The sequence below is a fragment of the Topomyia yanbarensis genome, chromosome 2, assembly GCF_030247195.1.
Source record: "Topomyia yanbarensis strain Yona2022 chromosome 2, ASM3024719v1, whole genome shotgun sequence".
NCBI lineage: Eukaryota > Metazoa > Arthropoda > Insecta > Diptera > Culicidae > Topomyia > Topomyia yanbarensis.
In genome coordinates this window covers 237,991,792-238,015,815 of record NC_080671.1, presented here as the reverse complement: position 1 = coordinate 238,015,815, position 24,024 = coordinate 237,991,792, and the positions used below count along the sequence as shown (strand labels likewise).

Here is a 24,024-nt window from a genome sequence, read left to right as displayed (position 1 = left end):
GGACGTATGAACGCGTGAGTGAGAGTGAATGAGTACATTAAGTACAGCCATCCCCCCAGAAGTAATACCGAGAGGTAGTTCCTGGGAAGAACGATGGCGGAGCCCAATGGAGTTTAGTCGGTATTAATGGCAGCGTCACCATTCGAGCCCGACACGCCCCCAGTGCAGCCCGTGCGGTAGCTTGGACCCTACCAATAGCACGTGTACTGGGCTAGGTCGTAAAGGTCTTCTCCATTGTAAAAAAAACACATACATACATACACAGACATTTGCCGAACTCGACGAACTGAATCGAATGGTATCTGTCACTCGGCCCTCCGTTAAAAAGTCGGTTTTCAGAGCAATTGCAATACCTTTCTATTGAGAAAGGCAAAAAGGTGCGAAATCGGCAAAAAAATTTCGTGATAACATAAAATCTCGACGTTTCATGCATTTTAACGATGTTTGGCATCAAAAATACGAATCCGATTTCTGAAATATCATGGGGTCCCTCCCTTGAAAAAAAAAATTGAGCTCCGGCTTATATGGGAATTTCATATGTGACCGGACGGTTTAGTCTATATTTTCGGACCCATTGAAGCAATCCGTACGAAATTTTATAGACATCTGTGGGGATATTATAGCTATCATTTGGGACTAAGTTTGTGAAAATCGGCCTAACCATTTCTGGGAAACTGATGTGAGTTCGTCAATTTTGAAAGATGGCCGCTTTTCCCGGGCACTTCCGGAACCGTCTATGGTGGTCAATGTGGTCAACGAAAGTTTGGTTGGCCGTCAGTGACCTAGAACAGCAAATTTAAGTTGTTTGAGAGACATTTTAGCGAAATTTTTACCTTTTTTGCTTTCATCGGAGTATCGGTTTGAATCACAATTTGCTATGTGATCGCACGCCACAACCTGTAACTCCGGAACCGGAAGTCAGATCGGGATGAAATTTAATAGCCATTTACGGGGACACAATACCTTTCATTTGAAACCAATTTTAGTTGAATCGGTCTAGCCATCTCCGAGAAACCGATGTCACTGTTATTCTGAATTTAGATACTTCCGCCGGGGCTTCCGGAACCGATGATGGTGGTCAATGTGGCCAAATAGACTATAAATGGCTGTTAGTGACCTAATACTACAAATCGAAGCAGTTGTGGTCATATTTTGGAAAAAATTTCACCTTTATGCATTCACTGCAGAATTTATTAAAATCGACATTTTCTGCGTGTTCGTACTCATCACCCTGTAATTCCGGAACCGGAATTCAACAGCAGCCTATGGGAACGTTTTACCTTTCATTTGAGACTAAGTTTGTCAAAATCGGTTCAGCCATCTCTGAGAAAAATGAGTGACATTTTTAGTCGCATACACACACAGACGCACATACACACATGCATACATAGACACATACATACACACACATAGACACATACATACACACGTATGCGTATAAGTGGACTGCCTCATGCCAAGACGGGATGGTCGTAGCGTAGTATGTTGGGACTTAGCTATCGATGTCTCATGGCGTGGCAGAGGAGTGAAAGGGTGAGCATCCAAGTCAGTCTCACACAGCATGTTAAGAGTGAGCACAAAAGTCAGCCTCACATGGTATGGTAGAGGCTAGCACAAAAGTAAGCCTAGCAAGGAATGAAAAAGGTGAGCACACAAGTCAGCCTCGCATGGTATGTCAGAAGTGGGGCCTAAGAAAAATGTCCCACATGGGATGCCAGGGGGAGTGACAGAGGTACAATAGAGTGGTACGATCGAGTGTGAATCAGGTGATAGGGTGAGCACCCAAGTCAGCCTCATATTGCATGGGTGAGGCGAGCATAAAAGTAAGCCTAGCAAGGAATGAGTAAGATGAGCACACAAGTCAGCCTCGCAAGAAACGAAAAAGGTAAGCACAAAAGTCAGCCTCATGTGGGAGTGTTTGAGAGTGAATCAAGGTGTGATAGAGAGAGCACCCAAGTAAGCCTCATACAGGACGTATGAATCAGGAATCAGGAATCATAATATATTGGCTCAAATTGCACGTTCCCCGTACATAGTCGGGGATTTGTGCCTATACAGGACGTATGAACGCGTGAGTGAGAGTGAATGAGTACATTAAGTACATCCATCCCCCCAGAAGTAATACCGAGAGGTAGTTCCTGGGAGGAACGATGGCGGAGCCCAATGGAGTTTAGTCGGTATTAATGGCAGCGTCACCATTCGAGCCCGACACGCCCCCAGTACAGCCCGTGCGGTAGCTTGGACCCTATCAATAGCACGTGTACTGGGCTAGGACGTAAAGTTCTTCTCCATTGTAAAAAAACACATATATACACACACAGACATTTGCCGAACTGAATCGAATGGTGTATGTCACTCGGTCCTCCGTTAAAAAGTCGGTTTTCAGAGCAATTGCAATACCTTTCTATTGAGAAAGGTAAAAGGTGCGAAATCGGTAAAAATTTTTCGTGATAACATAAAATCTCGACGTTTCATGCATTTTAAGGATGTTTGGCATCAAAAATACGAATTCGATTTCTGAAATATCATGGGGTCCCCCCTTGAAAAAAAAATTTGAGTTCCGGCTTATATGGGAATTTCATATGTGATCGGACGGTTTAGTGTATATTTCCGGACCCATATAAGCAATCCGTGCGAAATGTTATAGACATCTGTGGGGATCATTTGGGACTAAGTTTGTGAAAATCGGCTCAACCATTTCCAGGAAACTGATGTGAGTTCTTCAATTTTGAAAGATGGCCGCTTTTCCCGGGCACTTCCGGAACCGTCTATGGTGGTCAATGTGGTCAACGAAAGTATGGTTGGCCGTCAGTGACCTAGAACAGCAAATTTAAGTTGTTTGAGAGACATTTTAGCGAAATTTTTACCTCTTTTGCTTTCATCGGAGTATCGGTTTGAATCGCAATTTGCTATGTGATCGCACGCCACAACCTATAACCATCTAGCCATCTCCGAGAAACCGATGTGACTGTTATTCTGAATTTAAATACTTCCGCCGGGGCTTCCGGAACTGATGATGGTGGCCAATGTGGCCAAATAGACTTTGAATGGATGTTAGTGACCTAGCACTACAAATCGAAGCAGTTGTGGTCACATTTTGGAAAAATTTTCACCATTATACATTCATTGCAGAATTTATTAAAATCGACATTTTCTGCGTGTTCGTACTCATCACCCTGTAATTCCGGAACCGGAAGTCGGATCCATTAGAAATTCAATAGCAGCCTATGGGAACGTTTTACCTTTCATTTGAGACTAAGTCTGTCAAAATCGGTTCAGCCATCTCTGAGAAAAATGAGTGATATTTTTGGTCACATACACACACAGACGCATATACACACACATACATTCATACACACATACATACACACGCACAAACATTTGCCGAACTGAATCGAATGGTATATGTCACTCGGGCTTCCGTTAAAAAGTCGGTTTTCAGAGCAATTGCAATACCTTTCTGTTGAGAAAGGCAAAATGGTGCTTATATGGGAATTTCATATGTGACCGGACGGTTCAGTCTATATTTCCGGAACTATAAAAGCGATCCGTGCGAAAGTTTATAGACATCTGTGGGGATAATATAGCTATCATTTGGGTTTGTAAAAATCGGCCCAACCATTTCCGAGAAATTGATATGAGTTTGCTAGTTTTGAAAGATGGCCGCTTTTCCCGGGCACTTCCGGAACCGTCTATGGTGGTCAATGTAGTCAACGAAAGTTTGGTTGGCCGCCAGTGACCTAGAACAGCAAATTTAAGTTGTTTGAGAGACACTTTAGCGAAATTTTCACCTTTTTTGCTTTCATCGGAGTATCGGTTTGAATCACAATTTGCTATGTGATCGCACGCCACAACCCGTAACTCCGGAACCGGAAGTCGGTTCGGGATAAAATTTAATAGCCATTTACAGGGACGCAACGTCTTTCATTTGAGACTAAGTTTGGTTGATTCGGTCTAGCCATCTCCGAGAAACCGATGTGACTGTTATTCTGAATTTGGATACTTCCGCCGGGGCTTCCGGAACCGACGATGGTGGCCAATGTAGCCAAATAGACTTTAAATGGATGTTAGTGATCTAGTACTACAAATCGAAGCAGTTGTGGTCACATTTTGGAAAAATTTTCACCATTATACATTCATTGCAAATTTATTAAAATCGACATTTTCTGCGTGATCGTGCTCACCACCCTGTAATTCCGGAACCGGAAGTCGGACCCATCAGAAATTCAATAGCAGCTTATGGGAACGTTGCACCTTTCATTTGAGACTAAATTTGTCTAAATCGGTTTAGCCATCTCTGAGAAAAATGAGTGACATTTTTGGTCACATACACACACACAGACGCACATACACACACACACACATACATACACACATACATACACACACAGGCATTTGCCCAACTCGACGAACTGAATCGAATGGTATATGTCACTGGGCCCTCCGGGCCTCCGTTAAGAAGTCAGTTTTCGGAGCAATTGCAATACCTTTCTATTGTGGCAAAAAGGTGCGACATTACCTCAGTTATTTGGAAACAAATCCTTGATTTCTCTTGGCTAGACGTCCTAAAAAGTTTCCCTTATTTTTCAGGCATGCTGACGTTAAGTTTAAAATACTCCAGAAATAGATTGTATATCGCGAGGATCGTGCACATTACTCTGATTCAAACGGTACCTTTGTGGACGACTAATGAATCATCTTTGCGGGAAGTTTACACGCTCTTCATAGTAGTGCTGTTAAAATTTAATTTCTTCGACGGACACGTCCTTGTGAAAGATCGCTTCACTCGTTTATATATATCCCACATATTCAAACCGTGTCCTGTCATCAATGCTGTAGCAGATCGCTTAGTGGTCGCTGAGGGTATATCCTCGCAAACTTTTCAGTCCATCTTTCCTGTTACTCCAAGGCTACAGAAATTGATATGGATAATAGATTCCCGGTTCTCCCAGCGGTAAGTGTCGATGATATCATTGTTTGGAAGATCTATATTTAGCTTTGCTAGTGCCTTCTTGATCGCTGATGGCCAGACAAACTTCTTTTGATTCCAGTGTCAATCTCAACAATTTCGCATGTTCCTGGTTCTTGGAATATTTCAGAATTAAAGTCCCTTTGGCTCCTTGGAAAATGGCTTATTCAATTTTCACAAGCTTTGTCTTAAATGGAAAGTTTAGCAGCAGATTTTGATATGGTCAAGTTCATCCCATATGAATTTTTTAAATGTCAAAAGCCTTTCGGTAAACCTCATGTATATTGAATATTGAACCATATATAAATCGCCAGGAGTCTGATTTGAATTCAAATTGTTTCCTTATCGAAATTATTTTCGAATGCAACAATCGATTTTTTTCTCTATCGACTGTTGCGATTTAAATGGAATCGATTCAGAAGTCGGTCTGTATTAGCCTTTCCATGAGATGTTTGTTTGATAATTCACAGGCGGGTCCTTCCTTCCGCGAATAGTAAACGTTTCGTTTGATGTTGGACTGGATCGACGATTTTATTCGGACCAGTGTTACGAAATTTCTAAATCAGTTACCTATTTCTGCTTGCATTTACCGAAACCGACAGTCACATTCAACGCTTCTCTCATTCATTCACTTTCCAACTGACTTAAATTTCATGCAGAATCGAATGCTTGAGTGCAGAGGAAATATAAATTCATTCACCAACCAAAGTATTCATTTGTTATTATGTCGATAGTTTGAAGGTAGAAGTTAGCATCTTCTACATTTTCGAGCATAAGTGAATTGCGTAATCTATATCTGGTGCACTTTTGATCGATAATCCCTCTCAGAGCCAGCATAGAAATAAAATTCACTTTGCTTCTGAAACCGAACGTGTCCGTACTTGAAAGCGCTGCGTCGGGAGAACGAATGACGATGGAAACGAACCAAAAATTTCATTCATCGCAGCGGGCATGAATTGAATTTCGTTTTCTTTCAAGTTCATGCAGCGATGTCAACTTTTTTAAGCTCTGATTCGGACGTCATATTTACCCGAGAATGGTCAAAATAAAAATAATCGTAGGATTTCCAAAACTACCAGAATAGTTTTCAATGACGAAAAGCAAAACTCTATGAAAGCTATTGATGTTCTATAAAACGTGGCATTTTTTAAATTTTGGTTATAATAAAAAAAATTATTTGCGTCCCCCTTCAAAATCGCTGACAAAAAATCAGGGTGCAAATAACCCCCCCCCCCCCCCCCACGGTGACATAATTTTTAAAAACCCGTTTTAATCCACCTGGTGGTGCAATTGTGCCTTTCTCATTTATCCAAACTACGATTCCATGGCTGGGTATGTTTAGTATAATGGTGGAAATGTCTATTACATATTCAGTGCGATTTACACATACGTACAATGAATCGACAGCTTCGAACTTGAGTTGCTATGTGTCGACGCTGAAACATTTGAAATCAGCGGCGGATCCAGGAGAAGGGTTCGAAAGTTTGGACACCACCAAAAATTTTCAACTTGTTAAGAAATTTTAAATTAGTTTATCAACTCAAAATCATTTCAAACCAAATTTTTGACTGGTTTTTCAGACCCACTAGGAAAATTTAATCTGGTGGAACTAGAAAATTTTATCCGAGTAGGAAGGTACATGATGAGCGAAGGGCGGTTTAGGAAAAAGTGGTGAGTGATGTGGGGGAGAGGGGGTAGCCCTCACCGTATTCCCCTAATTACGCCCCTGCTAAAATACAGAAAACCTATACAAGTACAAAAAAATTGCCGAGATTAAATTGACGATATTCAGGGTGATTGCATAACCTTTCTATAGGAGAAAGGCAAAAATGTGAATTTGTTGTGTGTCCGCACTCTTCAACCCGTAACTCCAAAACCGGTAGTCGGCATTGAATTAAATTCAATAGCAGACTATGGGAACGTTGTACCTTTCACTTGACACAAAGTTTAAAAAAATCGGTTCATCCATTCCTGAGTAACCGATGTGCTTATTTTTGGTCACATACATACATACACACGCACACACACATACGCAACTCCGCTAGCGAATGACGGATTTCAATAGTAGCATGTCTGTAATAATATACGTACATGGAACTACTGAGAACCAGAGCTACAGGTCCAAAGCCTTGGTAAAGGAGGATGGTTGTGATGATCTGAGCCGCGGTCACCACGTAAAGCAAGATAGGTCATAACCCCAATTCCAAGGCGTGAAGCGGCCCGTGCCGAGGGATGAGTGATCGAGGTGGTGAAACAGATGCTCGATCGTTAACGGAGCCTGTGGAGCGTCCCTTACCACGTTAATGCGGAGCTCTGGCGTGGCGGACATTTATTCTCGCGCTACTCGTGGGTTCAAACATGGAGATAAACAAAAACAAAAATAAACAAACAGAGGTACCAAACCCCTTTGCTAGAGATGGTTTGGCGAGGTCTCCCCCCCCCCCCCGTGGGGAGAGTAGTGGAGCGAAGAGTGCTGCATCTGATAGCACCAGTGACCCCCCAGTAGTGGTAGGAAATAGCCCTACCAACGCACTGGACGGGCTACTATTCGCGATGCGCAAAGTGGTGGAGCAGTTCGATTCAATAATCGAGTTCACTAGCGCAAAGCAAAACATAAGCAAGGAGTTAAAACAGAGCCTCCTGGAGCTCCGGAAAACTGTTCGTGTCGCAAGACAGAAACAGCAGGCTTATGCCAGGCGAGGGTGCAAAAACCGACACCACACGGCGTGCAACCGTTAAGGCCAGACGCCGTTTGGTCGAGGTAAGCGAGGGCGAGAGTGACCTCGCTGAGCAGAGCGTTGGTACCAGCAACCCGGCGCGACCGGGGCAGGGGGGCGTTAACCCCTGGACGCTGGTCACCAGAAAGAAACCGGCACCGACACCGGAGGTACCGCGGCCCGCGAAGAAGGCCAAGAACAGAGGCGAGGCCTTGTGGTTAAAAACCGACAAGGAAAAATACGCCGACGTCTTAAAGTCGATGAAGGCCCTTGGGCAAGATGTGCGTAGCGTGAGACGCACCAACACGGGAGAAATGCTTCTGGTGCTGAAGCGAGGCGCATAATCTAGTGCGGTGTACAAGGCCTTGGCCCAAGAGGTTCTTGGTGAAGGCGCCCAGGTCAGGTCGCTAGGGGCGGAAATGCCTCTCCAGTGCAAGCATCTGGACGAGTTCACGACCGCAGACGATGTCGTCGCAGCCGTTAAGGAGCAATGCGACGTCCCAATGGAGCAGGCCTCTGTGCGCTTTAGAGAGGGACCCTCTGGCACCCAAGTAGCCTACCTCAGGCTACTGAAGGCGGATGCCAAAAAGGTAACCGAGAAAGGTAATCTGAAGATCGGCTGGTCGGTATGCCCAATTAGCATACCCCAGCCGCCTTCAGTGGATAGGTGCTATCGGTGCCTTGAGTCCGGTCACAAATCCTACGAGTGCAAGGGCATAGATAGGAGCAAACTATGTCGTCGCTGCGGCGAGGAGGGGCATAAGGAGCGGGGTTGCACTAAGGCGCACAAGTGCCTTATCTGCACCGCTAACAAGCAAGCCCATAAACGTGCTATGGGCGGACCTTCGTGTCCCTTCGGTGAGGTAAATAAGAAGAAGCCGTGAACGTCACACAGCTAAATCTTAACCATTGTGCAGCAGCCCAACAGCTGCTGTGGCAGTCGGTCTCGGAGTCGAGGACAGATGTCGCCCTCTTATCAGACCCGTACAGCATCCTTGCCGGCAACGGAAATTGGGTGTCGGACGGGTCTGGAATGGTGGCAATCTGTACAATGGGACGGTTCCCGGTTCAAGAGGTAATACACTCCTCCGCTGAGGGTGTTGCGATTGCCAAGATCAATGGTGTGTTCTATTGCAGCTGCTACGCTCCACCAAGGTGGCCAATAGAACAGTTCAACCAGATGATCGACATGGCATGGAATGGAGGGTAGACGAAGGCTACACCCATAGCGAACATTTAGCAATCCGCTTTAGGATCAACTATGGTGTGCAGCATCCGAGGGCGGGAGATCTCTGTCAGGTACGCGGGTGGAAGTCCAATCACTTCGACAGCGAAGCTTTCACCGCTTCGGACTGGAGGCCAACACCGACAGTCTAAGCGAGGATGCGCTGGTAGATGTTCTACCACGCGCGTGCGACGCCACTATGCCGAGGAAAACACTGCCAAGAAACGGCAGATGCCCGGTATACTGGTGGAGTGCCGAGATTGTAGCTCTACGGTCAGCCTGCCTCAGAGCTAGACTCGCACCGAGGATGCAAGAGAGAACCGCCGTGAAGTGTTTCGAGCTGCGAAATTGGCCCTTAACAAGGCCATTAAAAGTAGCAAGAGAGCGTGTTTCGACAACCTGTGTGAGAGTGCCAACGCCAATCCGTGGGGTGACGCCTACAGGATTGTGATGGCCAAGACCAAAGGGGGCTCTTCACCCCCAGAACGGTCTCCGGACCGGTTGGCGACGATTATTGAAGTACTCTTCCCGTCAACAGTTTTTTCGGCATTTAATTAGCAAGGGACTGGAAGGTGAAGTATATTTTTCAATATTTAAAGCCATAGTACTCAAGGGAGAGCAAGGTGTTGAAAGGAGAAAGTTTAGAAAAGCGTGGAAGGATCATATATGCAAGCTTAGAGCTCACCGGCGACTTAACCCTTTGTCTGCTACCGTAGGGGTCAGGGTCTTTTGGCATTAGAAATGCGAATCACCTGAGTCTACGGCATGTCCGAACAAGCGTAAAGTAACTTGTTACTTCATGCTGTCGGAACCGACTTTCGCTTTTCTAAACTTTCTCCTTTCATCACCTTGCTCTCCCTTGAGTACTATGGATCTAAATATTGAAAAATATACTTCACCTTCCAGTCCCTTGCTAATTAAATGCCGAAAAAACTGTTGACAAATTGACTCAATAGGTCGTTAACAAAAATGGTTAACAAAAAAATGGTAAAAAAAAGAAAAAAAATACTCTTCCCGTCTCAAGCCACAAGCCCCTGGCCACCTGCACTATGAGACAGCGCGGGCACGGCCGAAATGGTGGCTCCAGTGACGAATGAAGAACTACTCGCAGTGGCTAAATCCCTAGCAATGAACAAAGCTCCAGGGCCGGATGGAGTTCCAAACAACGCTCTCAAGGCAGCGATCATAGCGAACCCGAACATGTTCAGACTAGCTATGCAGAGATGCCTTGACGAGTGCCGCTTCCCCGATAGATGGAAAAGGCAGAAATTGGTGCTGTTGCCGAAGTCCGGGAAGCCGCCAGGCGACCCATCGGCGTACAGACCAATCTGTCTGATAGTCACGACTGGCAAACTGCTTGAGAGGATCATCCTCAACAGGCTAACCCCATACGCGGAAGGTATGGACGGCCTGTCAAGCAACCAGTTTGGCTTTCGGAAGGGTAAGTCCACAGTGGACGCTCTCAGCTCAGTGATAAATACTGCCGAGATAGCGATCCAACGGAAAAGGCGAGGCATTCGATACTGTGTGTTAGTGACACTTGACGTGAAGAACGCATTCAACAGCGCAAGCTGGGATGCCATCGCGCTCTCGTTACACCGGCTTAGCCTACCGGTGGGTCTGTACCGGATTCTGGAAAGTTACTTCCAGAACCGCGTACTGCTATACGAGACCGATGCCGGTCAGAAAAGTGTTCCGATTACCGCCGGAGTCCCACAAGGCTCGATCCTAGGCCCGGTGCTATGGAACCTCATGTATGACGGGGTTCTGAGACTGAAGTTCCCTCCTGGGGTCAAGATCGTCGGCTTTGCTGACGACGTATCCTTGGAGGTCTACGGGGAGTCAATCCCTGAGGTAGAACTAACCGCAGAACACGCGATCAACACGGTGGAGGAATGGATGAGCGCGAGAGGCCTGGAGCTCGCTCATCATAAGACGGAGGTAGTTATCGTCAACAACCGCAAGTCGGCACAACATGCAGTTATCCATGTGGGAGAAGTCGCGATCTCTTCACAGCGAAGTCTGAAGTCTCTCGGAGTCATTATAGACGACAAGCTGACCTTCGGCAGCCATGTCGACTATACATGCAAGAGAGCGTCGACTGCTGTTGCGGCACTATCGAGAATGATGTCCAACAGCTCAAAGGTGTGCACCAGTAGACGTAGGTTACTGGCAGGCGTTGCCGTATCTATCCTCAGGTACGGCGGCCCGTCATGGTCAAGAGCACTGAGGGTAACCAGTTACCTACAGAAACTGGAGAGCACCTACCGCGTGATGTGCCTCAGAGTGATATCTGCCTACCGCACGGTATCACACGATGCACCCTGCGTGATAGCGAGCATGATGCCAGTCGGGCTGGTCATTCGGGAAGACGAGGAGTGCTTCGAGCTACGTGGAAATAGGGGAGCCCACGAGCGCACCGGGGTGACCTCGGTTGCCAGATGGCAGCGTGAGTGGGACAACTCCTCGAAAAGTAGGTAGACCCACCGGCTGATACCTAGCATATCGAGCTGGGTGGGAAGACTCCATGGGGAAGTTCACTTCCACTTGACACAATTCCTGTCAGGCCATGGCTGTTTCCGACAGTACCTCCACAGGTTCGGGCACGCGGAGGTCCCAGTCTGCCCGGACTGCCCAGGTGTAGACGAAACTGCCGAACACATACTGTTCGTATGTCCTCGGTTCGACGTCGAAAGAAGAGCAATGCTTGACGTCTGCAGCTGGGACACAACCCCTGATACCCTTATTCAGCGAATGTGTAAATCGGTGGATAAGTGGAACGCAGTCTCGGCTGCTACCATCCAGATTGCCAGTAGGCTACAGGTAATCTGGCGGACCGAGCAACAGACGACGGGCACGGCTAACTAGTGATTGGTTAGCTGGAACGAAAAAGGCCTAGCGCAAAAAAGGGAGTGAATGGTCTGTTCATGCCGAGGCAGGTTTGGCGCAGCGACTGGCAACCGCGTAAGGGGTAAACCCAGCCACCCCGAAGCAAGACAGAAGAGTGAGTGTATAGGCGTATAAGTGGACTGCCTCATGCCAAGACGGGAGGGTCGTAGCGTAGTATGTTGGGACTTAGCTATCGATGCCTCATGGCGTGGCAGAGGAGTGAAAGGGTGAGCATCCAAGTCAGTCTCACACGGCATGTTAAGGGTGAGCACAAAAGTCAGCCTCACATGGTATGGTAGAGGCTAGCACAAAAGTAAGCCTAGCAAGGAATGAAAAAGGTGAGCACACAAGTCAGCCTCGCATGGTATGTCAGAAGTGGGACCTAAGATAAATGTCCCACATGGGATGCCAGGGGGAGTGATAGAGGTACAATAGAGTGGCACGATCGAGAGTGAACCAGGTGATAGGGTGAGCACCCAAGTCAGCCTTACATGGTATGGGTGAGGCGAGCACAAAAGTAAGCCTAGCAAGGAATGAGTAAGGTGAGCACACAAGTCAGCCTCGCAAGGAACGAAAAAGGTGAGCACAAAAGTCAGCCTCATGTGGAGTGTTTGAGAGTGAATCAAGGTGCGATAGAGAGCACCCAAGTAAGCCTCATACAGGACGTATGAACGCGTGAGTGAGAGTGAATGAGTACATTAAGTACAGCCATCCCCCCAGAAGTAATACCGAGAGGTAGTTCCTGGGAGGAACGATGGCGGAGCCCAATGGAGTTTAGTCGGTATTAATGGCAACGTCACCATTCGAGCCCGACACGCCCCCAGTGCACCCCGTGCGGTAGCTTGGACCCTACCAATAGCACGTGTACTGGGCTAGGACGTAAAGGTCTTCTCCACTGCATTAAAAAAAAATACGCGCACGCACAGGCATTTGCCGAATTCGACTAACTGAGTCGAATGGTATATGACAGACGGCTCTCCGAGCCGGGATTTAGTTAATGATGTTCAGAGTGATTGCATTACCTTTCTATAGGAGAAAGGCAAAAAGATTTGTAATGACATTACTAAGTGCACTGAAAACTTTAACTGCGTTTTTCTCGAAACCATAGCCGGGAATATAACTAAAACAAATGATTTTTCCAGTGGCGTACGCAGGATTTTTTTTCAATAGGCAATTTTGAGATTTTTATGACATTTTCAGCGTTTTCCTATTAAATTTCGCGGAAAATTAAAATACTGTCATCGGTGGTTACTTTACGCCACAGGGGCTACTTTACGTCAAAATAAAAGAATGATACTTGAGCTTCTAGCCCAAATTTAACGTTATATTTTAACAAAAGCAAAACATAGTATTATTCGTTGGTTCAACACAAACATAAAACCTGTTTTAATCCACCTAGTGGTGCAATTGTGCCTTTCTCATTTGTCTAAACTACGATTCCATGTCTAATTATGTTCAATACAATGGTGGAAAGGTATATTACATATTCAGTTCGATTTGCACATACATACAATGGATCGACAGCCACGATCTTGAGATACTATGTGATACTGAATCATCGCTTGAAACCAGCGGCGGATCAAGGAGGAGGATCCGATTTTCAACTTGTTAAGAAATTTTAAACTGGTTTCAAATTTGAATAGTTTTAAACTCGAAATAATTTTAAACCAAATTTTTCACTGATTTTATCAAATGAGGTCATTGCGTATAACGTAATGTGTTCATTTCGAAATTATAATTTCAGACCCACTAGGAAATTTTATTCTGAATCCGCCCCTAATTGAAACAAAAATATATAATATTGAATTAACTTAATCAGCAATAATCAATGTTGTCTTTCGGTTAACCTACATTATCCTCACTGCATACATACGCCTTTATAAGCTAAAAAAAATTGCGCCGGGATTTGGTTGACAATTTTCAGAGTGATTGCATAATCTTTCTTTATAAGAAGGGCAAAAAGGTGCCAAGTCCAAGAAAGTCAATTTTCGCCAAAAATTTTTTTTCGATTTTGCATCAAATCTCGACGTTTCATGCATTTTAAAGACATTTGGCATCAAATATACAAATTCGATTTTGAAATATCCCTTTACTCCCCCCTTTGAGAATATTTCAGTTGATTTTATATGGGAATTTGCTGTGTGGCCACACTCTACGTAACTCCGGAGCCGGAAACCCAATCAGTAAAAAAATCAATAGTAGCCGATGGGAAGGTTATGTATTTCATTTGAGACTAAGTTTGTGCAAATCGGTCCAGCCATCTTTGAGAAACAGAGATGACATTTTTTTCCACATACACACATGCGGAGGGCAGCAGGGACAGGAAGACAGAAGTTTAGGAGCTTAATGAACCCTTTCCCCCTCCGCACCTACTGCGAGTTGGGGAGTTTTGCTAGGATATGGTGGGGAAAGGCAATGTTGGGCTCTGCCAAACCTCTAGAAAAAGCCATATAAATCCGAATGCTGCTCCGACGAAGCGAGTCGGTGCCACTTCCGCTAAGGTTTTATTCAAGACTTTAGCATAAAGCATCTTCACCTAGGGGCAGATCACTTTAAGAATGTATAACAAATTTGCTTCAAATTAGAAAAAATGCATTTAATTTCTATTTTTGCATCAGCTTGGCACTCCCTCGCAGAAAAGTTTGTTCAACAAACGTCCTACGCTGATCCACTTTGTTCGACGTTTTGTTAAATGTAGGGCTAGTTTTTCTGTAGGGTTTTGACGTCTTACACGCAACGCAAACCATATTGCAGACAACGCAAACCACATTGCAGACAACGCAAAAACATTGCACGCAACGCAAAATACATCATGAATTTCTATTTTGATGGAAATAAATGCATTTAATTTCGCTGATTTTTAAAAATGCATCACAAGTGATCTGCCCCTAGACCTTCACCCAACTGGAGTGCCAACCGGCACATTAGGATCGACACCAGTAAGATCCCAATTACGGCATACTGCGGGCTCTTTGCATCCTACGTCTAGCTCTGAGGCAGGCTGATCGTAGAGTTGCAGTCTCGGCACTCCACCAATATACCGGGAGTCTGCCGTTTCTTGGCAGGGTTTTCCTCGGCGTAGTGGCGTCGCACGCGCGTGGTAGAATGGCTACCAGCGCATCCCCGCTTAGACTGTCGGTGTTGGCCTCCAGTCCCAGGCCGCGGTGAAAACTTCGATGTCGAAGTGATTGGACTTCCACCCGCGTACCTGACAGAGATCTCCCGCCCTCGGATGCTGCACACCATAGTTGATCCTAAAGCGAATTGCTAAATGTTCGCTATGGGTGTAGCCCTCGTCTACCCTCCATTCCATACCTGGAACCAGACTCGGGCAGGCAAATGTTACGTCAATCCATGCATCCACCCCGTTTGTACGGAATGTGCTAGCGGAGCCATTATTGGCTGGCACAGTATCGAGTTTCGCAAGCGCCTCCAGTAGCGCTTTTTTTTTTTTTTTTTTACAATGGAGAAGACCTTTATGTCCTAGCCCAGTACACGTGCTAACGGTAGGGTCCAATCTACCACACGGGGTGCACTGGGGGCGTGTCGGACTCGAATGGTGACCAGCCATTAATACCGACTAAACTCCATTGGGCTCCGCCATCATTCCTCCCAGGAACTACCTCTCGGTATTACTTCTGGGGGGATGGCTGTACTGAATGTACTCATTCACTCTCACTCACGCGATCATACATCCTGTATGAGGCTTACTTGGGTGCTCTCTCAATCACTCTTTGATTCACTCTCAAACACTCCCACATGAGGCTGACTTTTGTGCTCACCTTTTACGTTCCATGCGAGGCTGACTTGTGTGCTCACCTTACTCATTCCTTGCTAGGCTTACTTTTGTGCTCGCCCTACCCATCCATGTGAGGCTGACTTGGGTGCTCACCCTATCACCTGATTCACTCTCAAACGTGCCACTCTATTGTACCTTTGTCACTCCCTCTGGCATCCCATGTGGGACATTTTTCTTAGGCCCCACTTCTGACATACCATGCGAGGCTGACTTTTGTGCTCACCTTTTTCATTCCTTGCTAGGCTTACTTTTGTGCTAGCCTCTACCAACCTGTGAGGCTGACTTTTATGCTCACCCTTAACATGCAATGTGAGACTGACTTGGATGCTCACCCTTTCACTCCTCTGCCACGCCATGAGGCATCGATAGCTTAGTTCCAACATACTACGCTACGACCCTCCCGTCTTGGCATGAGGCAGTCCACTTATACGCCTATACACTCACTCTTCTGTCTTGCTTCGGGGTGGCTTGGTTTACCCCTTACGCGGTTGCCATTCGCTGCGCCAACCTACCTCGGCATGAACAGACCATTCACTCTCTTATTTTGCGCTTGGCCTTTTTCGCTCCAGCTAACCAATCACTAGTTAGCCGTGCCCGCCGTCTGTTGCTCGGTTCGCCAGATTACCTGTAGCCTACTGGCAATCTGGATGGTAGCAGCCGAGACTGCGTTCCACTTCTCCACCGTTTGACACATCCGCTGAATAAGGGTATCCGGGGTTGTGTCCCAGCCACAGACGTCAAGCATTGCTCTTCTTTCGACGTCGAACCGAGGACATACGAACAGTATGTGTTCGGCAGTTTCATCTACACCTGGGCAGTCCGGGCAGACTGGGACCTCCGCGTGCCCGAACCTGTGGAGGTACTGACGGAAACAGCCATGGCCTGACAGGAATTGTGTCAGGTGGAAGTGAACTTCCCCATGGGGTCCAGTAGCGCTTGGCCCCTGCTATTTGTACAGCGGCTGCCCCACTCTACTGCCCAAGCGTTAAAGTCTCCCGGTATGACTACCGGTTTCCGGCCCTTTGCTTCTGACGAGAGCCTGTCGATTATCTGGTTGAACTGTTCTATTGGCCACCTTGGTGGAGCGTAGCAGCTACAATAGAACACACCATTGCACAGTGGTCGCAATGGTACCAAAACGTGCGTTTAATTAATGGTGCTCTAGGAGTTGATTTTAGCGATTTGGTGAGTTAGAAACACTTTTTCAAAATGGAAGCCCCCTTCTTTTGATGTATACTGAATTGTGATTAATCCACCTAAAAGTGAGATAGAAAATTTATTTCCACTAACTTTTAAGATAGAAGCACGATGTCAATGACAAAGTTATAGTGAATTCTACTGCGAGAAAACTTGTTGAACATGCAAACTCTCCAAAATGTAATGGTGTTGAGATAAAGCACGTTGTTTTTGGGAGGCACCCAAAAAATCATTTTTTCATTATAACTTTTTTCTGAGATTTTTGCAATTCTTTAGGTGTTCTATGAAGTTGTTGAAATTAAGAAATTGCAGATATTTGTTGAAGACGTCAATATTTTTTATTTCAAAACTTAAGAGTTATTAAATAAAGTGGGTTGAAAATACCGCCATTTTGAATGACAATTGCTAAGAGATGTGGAAATATGTGGAAGACATTTCGATTCTATGAGAAAGACAGTGACAAGTACTATAAGAAAAAATACTACTTACAACGGGCATCCTCCGGCCTGTATACAAAAAATACTTTCCGGCATGTTTTGCATTTTGTAACAAAATAAGTACGACTTTTTCAGCTTAAATTTTTTAGCGTTTTTTTTTCTATGTGTCGAATATACTAAAAAATCATTGAGAGTAATAAATACACATATAAATCGTGAACTTTGAATTTCTGTTATCTGAAACTATTCATAAATTAACAGGATTTGGAAAGTGAACACTAGAGACGTCTAAAAAGGTTTACTGCATTTTCATGAGTATGAACCATAGCAAAGAGTATTAGATATCATTTTCACGAAACGACTGTGTAGTAAGAGTTGCTATTTAGGATCCGACTTGCCAGAAAATCTTTAGAAAAATATTTTCACCTATATATTACATCTCTGTCAAATTTTAACCCTCAAAAAGGCAAGGGGTCTCAGAGGCTCGGCTAGTTACAGTTCCCTAGTTTCATTGAATTTGATGTTCAATAAGTTTTCTTGCAGTAGAATTTACTATAACTTTGTCATTGACATCGTGCCTCTATCTTAAAAGTTAGTGGAAATAAATTTTCTATCTCACTTTTAGGTGGATTAATCACAATTCAGTATACATCAAAAGAAGGGGGCTTCTATTCTGAAAAAGTGTTTCTAACACAACAAATCGCTAAAATCAACTCCTAGAGCACCATTAATTAAACGCACGTTTTGGTACCATTGCGACCACTGTGCATTGATCTTGGCAATCGCAACACCCTCAGCGGAAGAGTGTATTACCTCTTGAAGCGGGAACCGTCGCGTTGTACAGATTGCCATCATCCCAGACCCGTCCGACACCCAATTGCCGTTGCCGGCAGGGATGTTGTACGGGTTGGATAGGAGGGCGACATCTGTCCTCGACTCCGAGACCGACTGCCACAACAGATATTGGGCTGCTGCACAATGGTTAAGATTTATCTGTGTGACGTTCACGGCTTCTTCTTATTTGCCTCACCGAAGGGACACGAAGGTCCACCCATAGCATGGTTACGGGATTGCTTCTTAGCGGTGCAGATAAGGCATTTATGCGCCTTAGTGCAACCCCGCTCCTTATGCCCCTCCTCGCCGCAGCGACGACATAGTTTGCTCCTGTCTGTACCCTTACATTCGTACGACTTATGTCCGGACTCAAGGCACCGATAGCACCTATCCACTGAAGGCGGCTGGGGTATGCTATGGACATACTGACCAGGCGATCTTCAGTTTTCCTTACACGGTAACCTTTTTTGCTTCCGCTTTCAGTAGCCTGAGGTAGGCTACTTGCATGCCGTAGGGTCCCGCTCTTAAGCGCCCGCTCAATTACTGCGCCACATTGTTCCTTGACGGCAGCGATGACATCGTCTGCGGTCGTTAACTCGTCCAGTTGCTTACACTGGAGAGTCATTTCCGCCCCTAACGACCTCACCTGAGCGCCTTAACACAGGACCTCGTGGGCCAAAGCCTTATATACCGCACTAGATTGTGCGCCTCGCTTCAGCACCAAAAGCATTTCTCTTGTATTGGTGCGTCTCATGCTGCGCACGTCTTGCCCTGGTAGCCGCACGTCTTGCCCTAGCCGAGAGTACCTATGTCGGCCTTCTTTCTTCCCTCCCTCTTGGAGGCCACTGTCTGGGTTCCTCTGTCGGCCACCTCTCGACCTTCTACCCTCTTGGCGTAAGCCTGCTGTTCCTGTCTTGCGACTCGAACAGCTTTTCGGAGCACCAGCAGGCTCTGTCTCAGATCCTTGCCTATGTTTTGTTTCGCATTTGTAAACTCGATGATACTATCGAGTTGCTCCACAACTTTACGCATCGCGATTAGTGGCCCGTCCAGCTCGCTGGTAGGGCTACCTACCACTGCTGAGGGGTCACTGGTGTTGTCGGATGCAGCCCCCGTCGCTCCACTACCTTCCCCACTGGGGGGAGACCTCATCAAACCACCTTTGGCAAAGGGGTTCGGCACCTTCGTTTGATTATTTTTATTTTTATTCACTTCGCTCACTGATCCCACGAGTATTGCGAGAAAGAAAGGTCCGCCACGCCAGAGCTCCGCAGTAACGTGGTAAGGGACGCTTACTGTGGGGGTTGCCCAGGTATCCCAGAGGCTCCGTTAACGATAGAGCATCTTTTTCACCCCCTCGATCACTCATCCCTCGGCACGGGTCGCTTCACGCCTTGGACTTGGGGTTATGACCTTTGTTGCTTTATGTAATGGCCGCGGCCCAGATCATCACAACTCCTTTACCAGGGCTTTGAACCTGTAGCTCTGGTTCTCAATAGTTCCAAGTACGTAGGTTATTACGGACATGCTACTATTGAAATCCGTCATTTGCTAGCGGAGTTACATAAGTCTATATTTCACAATATGTATATTTGATCTAAAATTTACTCTTATTTTGGGATTTGTTTCTGATTCAAAGCAGATTTTTATTAGCGTACTAGTTTGACTGTTTTAAAAAAGAACAGTAATCGATAATTTGCAAGTAGTGTATCTAGTGCTATAGCGCAAACATATAAAAACCTGTTTTAATCCACCTAGAGGTGCAATTGTGCCTTTCTCATTTCTCCAAGCTATGATTTAATAGCTGGTTCGTAAAATATAACATTATGGAAATGTCTTTCATTCTTATTACACTTGGTAAGTATATATAAGAGCTCCTTTTTGCATTCATCGCGGTATCGGTTTGAATCGGAGTTTTCTATGTGATTGCACTCCACAACCCGTAACTCCGGAGCCGGAAGTCGGATGGAGATGAAATTTAATATCAGTTTCCGGGGACGCAACACATTTCATTTGAGACTAAGTTGATCAAATCGGTCTAGCCATTTTCGAAAAACCAATATAACCGTTATTCTGAATTTGGATGCTTCCGGATCCGTCGATGGTGGTCAGTGTGGCAAAAGAGACTTTGAATGACCGTTGGTGACCTAGATCTACAAATTCAACAGTTGTGTTTACATTTTGGAAAATATCACCCTGTAATTCAGGAACCAGAACTCGGATCCACACAAAATTCAACAGCAGCTGATGGACCTTTCATTTAAAATCAAGTTTGTCAAAATCGGTTCAAAAATTCCGAGAAACCGGTGTGGACAAATCAACAAATTTTGTTTTGTAACCATAATCTTCAACTCATAATCCGGAACAAGATGTCAGTTGAAAATGAAATTCAATAGCAACCTTTGGGAATATTATACCTTTCATTTGAATCTTAGTTTGTAAAAATCGGTTCAGCCATCTCCGAGAAACCGATGTGGACATTTTGTTAACAAATCCGCACATACACACATACATATTGTTCGCGCCTCTGTTCAGCGCTAATCACTGCCAAATAAAATTGTCCACACCATTTCATTATTATCGAGCAACATCTCCAACTAGCAAGAACATTCTCGAATGAACGCCCAATATTCCTTTCGCGCACGATCATCTCACACACAGCAGTAGCAACAACAATAGCAGCAGCAGCGATACGCGCGGTATTGCATCATCGTCAGCGAGCGTGAGTGATCCAACGATACAATCGACCGATGCGGAAAGGAGACGAAAAACAATTGATGTTTGACATGGTATCGACAAGCATCGCGGATGAGCCACGCGTTTCTAGAACGTGTGGCGTGTAATATAAGTACGCGCGTTCTGCGCATCGCAGCAGTCAGTATTATTCCAACAAGTAAAGTGTGAAGTACAAGTGAAGAGTGAAAATAAAAGAGTAAAGTGTGAAGTGCAAAAAGTGTTTTTCCTTCCAATAAATCACATCCAGTTGCAAGTGGTTTTCCTAAATACAGTCCACATAAGTTGTTTGCGGTTTGTTTTGAGTGGTCCATCCAAGAGTTTTATTTGTCTGCGGACAAGTGTAAACATAGCCAGCCACCAACAGCAAGCTGTAAATTTTCCACACCAAGGGCCACCCCTAGGCCCAAACATTGGTCCTTCGAGCCGGATATTAGGTCCATCGTTCCTATTGCCACCGTGACTTCTGCTGTGATTACTGAGTGATTAGTGATAATCAGTGATAAACAGCCAAAATGCCGCCCAAGAGAACTCCAGTGAAAAATGCTGATGAGCGCACTGACATCTTCATCACTATCAGAAGATGTCAGTGCGCTCATTCACTTCCGCGAAATGGCGCAAGCAAAAGTGCTCCGGATTGAATCCATACTGCAGAATGCCAGAGTGGAGCAAACCGAGCTCACTCTTCCACAAATAAAAACATTTGTGAAGAAGTTAGAAGCAGCCTACGCCGAGTTCACTAGCAATCATCAGCGAATCATTGAAAGTATTCCTGCAGCCAAAAGAAAGGAACACAGTCAGTACTATCTGCAATTTGAGGATCTTCACGACAGTGTATCCATTTTGCTCGAAACATGGCTCGAGGAAATTTCCAAGACACCAGTAGTTCCGCCACCCTCACAGTCCATCGTCAATCAGCAGCCGGTGATTGTCCAACAGCCACTCCCACGTGCTATACCTACATTCGATGGAAAATATGAGCACTGGGAGAGATTCAAGATGATGTTCCGGGATGTGGTGGACCAATCCAACGAATCCAACCGCATCAAACTGTATCATCTTGAAAAAGCACTCATCGGAGATGCTGCAGGTATAATAGACGCAAAAACTATCAACGATGGAAACTATGAGCGGGCATGGCAGCTGCTCGAGGAACGCTTCGAAGATAAAAGACGCATAGTTCATCTACACATTGGAGGTCTCATTAACACGAAGAAGTTGTCCAAGGGGAGCTACGATGAATTACGAACGCTCGTCGAGTCTTTTGTCAGCCATGTGGAGAACCTCAAATTTCTTGGCCAAGATTTCTTTGGAGTTTCAGAGCAGATTCTGATATACATACTGGCTAGAGCGCTGGATGGCGAAACTAAGATGCTTTGGGAGTCCACAATCAAGCGAGGAGATATGCCCAGCTACGACGAAACCATTGCTTTCCTGAAACACCGTGACTACGTACTAGAGCGATGCCAAAACCAACTACAAAGCAACGAATTTTCCATCAAGCCACAGCATATCAATCCCGTACCACAAACCATCAAGGCATCATTCCATAGAGCCTACACAGCTACAACACAGCCAAAAGAAGGACCTCAGTGTGACTTCTGTGGGTGCAATCACTTTAATTTCAAGTGTCCGTCATTCAGAAAGTTATCGATCAGCCAGCGTTTCGCAATGGTGAGGAGGAAAAATATTTGTTTTAACTGCCTCCGAGTTGGACACCGATCGATACAATGCCACTCCACTAAGTCATGTTTCAAATGCCAAAAGAAACACCATACCATGTTGCACTATGAAACTCCGTTGCAGAATGTTGCGTCACAGGGAAGTTTTGTGAGTCAGCCAACAAACTCGTCGATAGCACGTGAATCGATCAGCAGTGAACGATTTGGTAATGAGCCATCTTCGCCCAACCACTTCCAGTTACAGAAAACTCCTATGCTTCTTACGGCCGTCGTCAATGTGCGAGATCGCAAAGGAGGAGTTATTTCTTGCCGCGCCTTGCTGGACAACGGTTCCACGGTAAACCTAATTTCTGAATCAATGGCGAACCGTTTAGGTCTGGAAAGAAAACCAGTATGCATCCCTATTACTGGCATAGGAGAATCAAAAAAGTATGCTAAAGACATCATCCTCGCAGAAGTTCGATCCAGAATCAGCAATTTTAGCATGGAAATAGAATGCTTGGTCGTTTCCAAAGTAACGGAAGTGATTCCCACAACAAAGATCGATATATCCAATTGGCCGATACCAGCAGGTTTTCAAATGGCGGATCCGCAGTTCCATACGCCCAACCATGTTGACATACTCATCGGTGTATCCAAGTTCTTCCGACTCATTTCGGATGAGTAGTCGCTGGAGATATAGTAAATTCATATTTGAGACACCCCAGCTCGAAGCCATCAATCCTTCCGATTGAGGACAACCGGTTTTCTAAGTATGAACATCCTAATAATTCTGGGAATCCATCCCAGCCCGGAGGAGTATGTTCGCGCCTCTGTTCAGCGCTAATCACTGCCAAATAAAATTGTCCACACCATTTCATTATTATCGAGCAACATCTCCAACTAGCAAGAACATTCTCGAATGAACGCCAAATATTCCTTTCGCGCACGATCATCTCACACACAGCAGTAGCAACAACAATAGCAGCAGCAGCGATACGCGCGGTATTGCATCATCGTCAGCGAGCGTGAGTGATCCAACGATACAATCGCCCGATGCGGAAAGGAGACGAAAAACAATTGATGTTTGACATGTAATCGACAAGCATCGCGGATGAGCCACGCGTTTCTAGAACGTGTGGCGTGTAATATAAGTACGCGCGTTCTGCGCATCGCAGCAGTCAGTATTATTCCAACAAGTAAAGTGTGAAGTACAAGTGAAGAGTGAAAATAAAAGAGTAAAGTGTGAAGTGCAAAAAGTGTTTTTCTTCCAATAAATCACATCCAGTTGCAAGTGATTTTCCTAAATACAGTCCACATAAGTTGTTTGCGGTTTGTTTTGAGTGGTCCATCCAAGAGTTTTATTTGTCTGCGGACAAGTGTAAACATAGCCAGCCACCAACAGCAAGCTGCAAATTTTCCACACCAAGGGCCACCCCTAGGCCCAAACACATATATACATACATACATACATACATACATACATACATACATACATACATACGTACATACATATACACAGATATTTTGCGATCTCGGCGAACTGAGTCGAATGTTATATGA

The 24,024-nt window shown here is 45.4% G+C and overlaps 1 protein-coding gene across 16 annotated transcripts in view; it reads left to right on the top strand.

Annotated features, from left to right (window-relative positions):
- Window positions 1–24,024, top strand: part of LOC131678358 (neuronal acetylcholine receptor subunit alpha-7) — a 1,795,942-nt gene that overhangs the window by 621,181 nt on the left and 1,150,737 nt on the right. Inside the window, exon 1 of one of the 16 annotated variants that reach the window (XM_058958446.1) lies at window positions 4,629–4,954. The exons of the other annotated variants lie outside the window; for them this stretch is intronic. Within the exon in view, the coding sequence (XP_058814429.1) occupies window positions 4,925–4,954 (30 nt within the window). The 5' untranslated portion in view covers window positions 4,629–4,924. Of the gene's footprint in view, window positions 1–4,628; window positions 4,955–24,024 lie in introns of those variants that run through there. 16 annotated transcript variants of the gene reach the window in all.